Raw genomic sequence first — 7,401 nt, 5'->3', positions numbered from 1 at the left:
TTTCACCATATATGGCTATAATTGAAGGGTGGGTCAGGTTGGTTTTAAGTTTGACGGGGGCGATTTGATTTTAGTCATTTGATTGAGGTATTGAAATTAACCACGCTCATTGACCTCACTTGGCATACCGCCTATCTATGTCACGCTGACAAATATTAGCATTCATTCATTGTCCCACAATTACGTGATTGAACTAAACATGCATATGCACTTTATGACTCCGGCCATCTCATTGACGGGAAAGGAAAAGTACTACATTATTACATTCGGAGAGGATGGGGGCGATGACGTAGATAGTATCCCCTAACGTGACTAGTGAAAAAGGCATGCCATTCGATTCAAGAATAAAAAAGCCGAGGGAAGCAAGTCTTCAGAACAAAAAGTTTCCTCTGTGAAGACAAATGTTTGGCCTCTTTCTCCCGGGGTTGTGTGCATACAGAGATCCGAGAATCGCGTTTTATGTGTGACCGCACGGAGGGTTGGACAAATTGAAGGAGCAACAGGAGGCGGCAGAGACGCTTTCCAGAAGAAGCAAGGGGAGAGAGAGAGGGAAGGAGAGAAAGGGGGAGAGAGAGAGACTATCTCACTCTCCCAGTCGTAGTTGCAACCGGATCGCATACAGCGTCTATTTCGACACTGGAATAGGTACGTGATGCTTTCCGAACTTTTACGCACACAAATCGAGAATACAGCAACAGGCTTGGGTACTTTAGAATGTTTGGAGGTAATGTTTAACACTTTAGAATGTTTGGGTCAACACATTTTAGGTACTTTGAGGCACTGTTGAATAGATGGGGAGTTTTTTTTAATCATTTTTTTAAGCTTATTACATTATTCTCCAAAATTGAAGAATAACCTATCCATTCTTAAAATGTGCATTCATTTCGTTTTTCCTCAGTCTGACTGTGGAAATGTTAGATAGCCTTCGCACATTTAACGTTGTGATATTTTCTTCCCCACAGCAGAACAATGTCTAGTAAAGCGACTTTAGCCTTACTCATCTATGGAATCATAATGCACTACAGTGTCTACTGCTCACCTCTCGGGCTTAACTATCCTAACCTTAGGTAGGTACCGGTTCACCCCTCCTTCAACTGAGCATCTCTGCATGTAAAGGATTTGTAAACTGAACATTGGGCATTGTTTCTGCCGCTGAGCGCCTGGGACGAGCACAGCAGTTTGTTTATTAGTTATACCTGCAACCACATAGGTATACAGACCTATGCCATTTAATGCTACACACATTTTTTTTTTCGTTCAATCAATGTGTGTATAATTTTTATTTCGTTTATAGCTAAATTAATACGCAATATTTTTTACATTTTCAGAGCATCTTATTAATTTGGGTATAAAATTAATGCCATTGGAAGATACTGGTAAATGTGTTTTATTTTCAGTGTCAATATGCCGCAATGTTTTGTTGTGAGGGGCTTTAGAGCACTTGGAATCATATCACTGGAACAGGGCATATTAGCAGCTATTGGTAGATCAAGCGTCTGATACAGAACTGTAGCTCTGCGTGCAGACGCGTCCCATGGGAATGACAGAGAGGCGTAATTTTCTGAGGAATGAGGCAAACGAAGGAGCCACTAATTCACAGAATAACAAAATCGATTTATTGTGATTCTCTTAACTAAGAAGTCATAATCTGCATCATTTTATTTTAGAACGACAACTCTACATTTTCTTTTTGAGATCAGGTCATGATGTTATTTCATTCACAATGGCAAATATTTTAAATTAAACGTTTTTCTCTTCCTATTTCCGATGGGGTGGGGTTTGGTTGCCTTTTAAGGGCTATAGCCCATGTTTCGACTACATTTGTTCTGTAAAGTGATGTAGCCAAATTAGGATTGGCCGATAGCAATTACAATTATTTAGAATTTAAGCAGATACATGTTGGCTATTGTATCAAACATGTATATATAAAATATATAGGCTACAATCTAAAAAATACATTACTCATTTATTTCAGTGTTTATTTTCAGAATTGGTTTAGTCATGATAATGCACGACCATAAAGCATATAATATTCAAATGCATTTCCGATTTCAGACTTGAAAATGAGGTTTATGACGAGGATGGGAATTCGTTACCGGCCTTGGCTTTTGACAGCGATCAAATTGCTATAAGAAGTCCCCCGTCTGTGGCTGACGATTTGTACACTTTATACTACCCACCGGAGAAAAGGTGACTATCATTATCACTATTCTCAACCGATTGTTTGTAATGTTGTTGACGTTCTTGCTAGACATTTCATTATTTGGGCTCGTATTTCTGTTCTTCTATGTTATATGTTGTGTGTTAGTAAATGTACTGTACTGTCAATAATCACATTTTGTTGTAGAACCTTTTTTTTTTTTGGGGGGTCGGTGGTACTGGTACCCTGGTATTCCAACGAAACTGAGCGGAAAGCTTTTGTGGTATAATGTAGTAGAAAGTAGGCTATTTACTGAGCAAATTTAAACATAACGAAACACCTTTAATCTGAACTGGCCATTTCCAAAGTCATAAAAGTAACTATTCACTATTTAAGCTCACATTTTGGAAAACAGCTCATATGACGAGTTGGATTTGGTATAGGCTACATTAATGTTGCCACTTAACGCTGGGTGTGTGTTGAGTGTGGTCATTTATTGTTTGGCGTTTTATCATCCCAGAACGGAAAGGCATGCAGACGGAATGTTTAATAAAGCCTACAGGAAAGCGCTGGGTCAGTTATCAGCAAGAAAATATCTTCATTCTCTGATGGCAAAGCGTGTAGGGTAAGGACATCTTCTTGGTTGTCGTCTCTTATTTTGTGATCTAAGTTATTTTTTGGTGTTCGTTTTTCTTTTAACTCTGATATTCATTCTGTTTCGTTTAATTTTCCCGTGTGTCTATGTGTGTGGTCTTCCCACCTGAATTTGACGCCTTGACGCGCAGAGTAGGTTGACTTGATAAAATCTTCAAGAGTGCAAATCCGGGTGCGGCATTAGATCGAATCGGTGAATCTCAGTGCTGATATTGTCTCTTTAAGGAGCAAAGCACACGATACACGTGGCTGAATACATTTACTTTTCATTATGAATAATTAATGTGGTGGATTAGTCCCAAGAGTTGAAGATAAATATAGGCTTCAATTATTCCCTACAATATCCTCAACCAGCCAGCCTAACCATGATGATATCGAAATAAAAATATATTTCGGAGGGTTGATTTAAAAGCGTAAGTTTAAATCAGAACTGTGCAGCGCATCCTATGGGCTACAGTCCTCCGAGGCAGGGTATACGTCTCCTAACAGAGAGAACTCTTCTACTCTTTCCCTTTCTAGTGGAGGGAGCACCATGGAAGACGACACAGAGCCTCTGTCAAAGCGACATTCGGATGGGATCTTCACAGATAGCTACAGCCGCTACCGAAAGCAAATGGCAGTCAAGAAATACCTGGCGGCAGTCCTTGGGAAAAGGTATAGACAGAGATATAGAAACAAAGGACGCCGGCTAGCGTATTTGTAGCGTTGCTAACCCAAACTACCATGTGTGTACAGCCCAGATCAAGTCATTTTGAGATAACTGAACAATCAATCAGTGGATCGCTCTTGTGTTCTTTAAACATGTATTTATGTATGAAGTAAAGCCATTAAAATGAATATTTTGATAATAATATTGTTTTTCTTTTGTACTTTAGCACTTGAGAACGCACAGATCTACTTTATGGACCAATCTTTTTGTTCAACCTAAATATAGCCTATATTTATTTATTTTTAGACCTACTTATAAAATAAGATTAAATTATGAGCAAATGATCAATATGCTCTTTACCCTGTCTTTTAAACATTTAAATATATGAATGTGAGGAAAATAAATAGTTTAAAAGACAATTCATGTATTGAATGTACATTTTTGGCAACTGAAATTAAGAGAATAGTGTCTTTATTTACAACAGCCCTGAAGACTTAGGTTTTCACCATATTCTTCAAGACATAGACTTTGATGCCCTCCCGGATGGGGATGAGTTTGAGACTATTTTGGGAGACTGGCTGAAACAGTTCTCTCCCGAATTTCCGGTGAGTTCCAGGCTCTTTCCCGAGGCCTTGTCTTGAGGGATGTCTCCTATCTCTCCCTCTTTTTCTCACCGTAACCTAAACCTGTGATCTTACGCTCCAAATACTTGATACAACCCAATCGCCTCCTTTCCTCAATTGTGCTCCTGTCTCTCTAGAGATACTGTATCTACTATATTCACACCTATATAATGCATGTAAAGCATGCATGTACAGAATATGTATGAACGTGAATATAGATGCATAGATATGTTATACACATATACCGTGTGTCGATATACTGTACATATTTTTTTAAATTCCCCATAAATATCCTATCATAGGCTGTAGGATAATAATGTGATGTCAAACAGTATTATAAAGAAATGAATCATTTAAGACCAAAACAGACATGACCCAACTGGCTTTAGAAGCCTTACATATGGTGGTAATCCAGCCACTAAAGTGAAATACTTGTTAGAATGACCCTTTGACCCCTATACGACCCCGATATATAAGATGAGGACCAGAGTGCTTTTGAGCTTTTTCTTTTCTTCCGGGTTGTTCTTCTTCAGTGTTAACGAAAATAAGCTTACACTTTTGAACTTTGTGCAAAGTATCTATCTTGTGTTCCTCTCTAGTGCTATCCATGTGTTTGAAAAGATCTTGAAAACCTGGAATGCTGTTAAAGGTTTTCCATATGTCTCTTCTCGCCACATAAGAAGTATCATGAACATAGAATAACCTAGAATGTTAGCAGACTCGAAAGAAAGAAAGAAAAAATTCAGACCGTTTCGACTAACATGATACTTTTTATATGGCTTCATTTGATTTCACAAATGTTGTTATTTTTCATGAGGAACATTGCAGAGGTAATCTGAAGACGTATGTGTTGCACCTTCCTGGTTGCTCTACTGTGCTTCCCCTCTATTGTCATGTGAACCAATGTAAAGCTAGACTGCATGATTAAAGTAATTGCACTAGCCACAAAATCTGTGCAAACTACTGCAATTGGCTGGTTTTGTTTGCTCACTGATTGACGTATCTACATATCTGTGTTTCTGGATGTTGTTTTGTTTTTGTTCTTCCCAAACATTACTGCACAACATGTGTAATTGAACGTCTGACCCCTGTCCTCTGTCGAGGAAACTCGGATGAATGTACTGCAGAGGAGAAGCTCTTAGAGTCTTGTCATGTTGTCCCTTTTAGTCTCTTCTCAATGGGACTTGAGGCAAGATTTTGTTACATTCCAAATGTAATATATGCCAAAAACAATTCTTGAATGATCGTTGTTTTGAATGACCTATCCTGGCAGCCCAAGCGCAGCACAGTAAAACTTCTACCTAATCAACAGTTAGATAAAGCCTTAAACATAATGAACCGTGCCTGTACTATTCTGAACACCACCAATCCCAAACTAGCTCCTCAGTTTACTTGCCTCTTTGCTGTTGATGTAAATGGTCACACGAAGAGTAGCAGAGAACCTGTTGAGTGCTAGATAGACCCAAGTATGAGAGGAGTGGGAAGAAGAGAGAGGAAGGAGGATAGTGGGTGCGAGAGAGGAGAACAAAGAGAAAGAGGGACACAGAGAAAGAGGGAGAGTCCATGACCAATCAATTTGAGTGAACAAAACAGTGGTCTTTGGCTTTAAAAGGGAGTTACCAGGCAAAGGTTTCCACACTTCATTAGAAGAACCTGGCCTCTCTTCTCACTTGTACCCATCAGTGACATATAGACAATGGTTACTCAGACAGAACAAGCCACACTTCTTCTAACTAGAAGCATGATTGGGTTAGCGACTTCTATAATAGCCATCCCGGGTTTTGGCAGCATAAAAAAAAATTGCTAATAAGATCATGAAAAATGTTGCTTCTGAATCCCCACAGTATACTTCCCCTTCCTGGTCCCAACACCTCATTAGCCCACTTGCCTAAAAAGCAAGGAGATCTAACTCCAATAATGCAACAGGCAGATTCTACAGACACTGTAGGTTAGGTTTGAGCTTTGTGACACTGAGCAGTAGGACAAAGTTCTTCGATCTGTGCCTGTGTGTATGAAATCAATCTTTCTTTAATTCTGCATTCCCCTCCAGGCTTTGTGACGCAGGATGCAGCTTGCGGCTGTGGTGCCTTGCTCCGACTTTAAAATCGCCACGAATCACAGATGGCTATTTAGTAGCCCTACAATGCTGCACATCATCAGCTTACATTTCACCCTTTGGTTGTTGTTTTTGTGTTGCGCAGACATTTGATTGGATCTTTAGTGCCATTCGGTGTAGTCTCCGAGCACTCTTGCTCGCGATCATTTCTTTTGGCGGTTGTTTTTGATTTTTTTTAGAGCACATAGACTTAGATAATTGTGATAGATAGTTGCAAACATCATGATTGCCCTCTCTCCATAATGTGTATCATTTTGAAAGCGCCAACAGCCTTACTAAACGTGAAGATTAAACTTAAAACATATATTTATTGTGTAGAAAATTGATATTTAGAGAGTACTATTATAATGAAGAAGAAAAAAATGGCGAACCCGCAAGGGTCAAGTCTATAAATGTTTAATAAAAGGTGTTGTAAGATTTGTATGAATAAATTTTTGTAAACAACACAATTTGTCTAATCTTTGAAACACATAACACTAGAAGTAGTTCTCCTGAGCACATACGAGAGAATGCTAGTACAGATAACTCTGCAGTACCATTTCTATACAACAATACACGATAATTGTTAGCCAATCTTAGTCCCACTCCACAGATATTATAGTGCATCCGTCCGATAGGTGTACTTTTTCACTAGCCCATCACACCAAAATGCCTAAAGAGAGACAGATTACAGAGGAGGAGAGGACTAAATGAAAGAATAGGCACCTAATGGGCATCACAGAATTAAATAGGGGTCTAAATCATTCTCTTAAACAATCAACAAACAAAAACAACAACAAATGGATATAGAAGGAACTAAGTGTCCATAACTACATTCTTCTAAAAGCACCAGTGTTAAACATGTCCATGTTCTGCTGCTAGAAGTATAAAACAATTTCCCTTGCTGAGTGTGGATGCCTTACTAAACAAATAAACAAATGACTGTGAATAGTACATCTACAATAAGATACCACTACCCATAGGAATCATGGGTATGAGGATGAAAAAGCCAGACTGCTGCCTCTGCTCTGGTTTCCGAGAATTAGAGAACACTAAATTGCGGTTTGGTGTGAGTTCTGTGAAACCCTGACACTTCACTTGCCTGTGTGTCCATACCCCCATATCCCCAGACTCCCTTGGGATGGCACCAGTGGAGGGTCAGACATGGGAGGGATCACCTGACCAGTACCACCCACTGCTGTCCTGCTATACCCAGCATCCGACTACGACGTCACGGACG

The 7,401-nt window shown here is 39.3% G+C and overlaps 1 protein-coding gene across 4 annotated transcripts; it reads left to right on the top strand.

Annotated features, from left to right (window-relative positions):
• Positions 1 to 216: 216 nt before the first annotated feature.
• adcyap1a (adenylate cyclase activating polypeptide 1a) lies at positions 217 to 6,209 on the top strand. 4 transcript variants are annotated; one of them, XM_065019526.1, is made up of 7 exons: positions 257 to 645; positions 966 to 1,067; positions 2,056 to 2,190; positions 2,661 to 2,765; positions 3,314 to 3,448; positions 3,928 to 4,048; positions 6,117 to 6,209. In XM_065019526.1, the coding sequence occupies exons 2-7, from the start codon at positions 970 to 972 to the stop codon at positions 6,123 to 6,125; spliced, it is 603 nt and encodes a 200-aa protein (XP_064875598.1). In that variant the 5' UTR covers positions 257 to 645; positions 966 to 969; the 3' UTR covers positions 6,126 to 6,209. The 4 variants fall into 4 exon arrangements, with proteins under 4 accessions (XP_029517325.1, XP_064875599.1, XP_064875598.1 ...); XM_029661464.2 differs by having other exon boundaries at positions 264 to 645; positions 963 to 1,067; XM_065019527.1 differs by lacking the exon at positions 2,661 to 2,765 and having other exon boundaries at positions 236 to 645; positions 963 to 1,067.
• Positions 6,210 to 7,401: the final 1,192 nt, after the last annotated feature.

This window comes from Oncorhynchus nerka, linkage group LG6 (assembly GCF_034236695.1).
Source record: "Oncorhynchus nerka isolate Pitt River linkage group LG6, Oner_Uvic_2.0, whole genome shotgun sequence".
Classification (NCBI taxonomy): Eukaryota; Metazoa; Chordata; class Actinopteri; order Salmoniformes; family Salmonidae; genus Oncorhynchus; species Oncorhynchus nerka.
The sequence above is the reverse complement of the archived record's forward strand: the minus strand, read 5'-3'. Positions and strand labels throughout refer to the sequence as shown.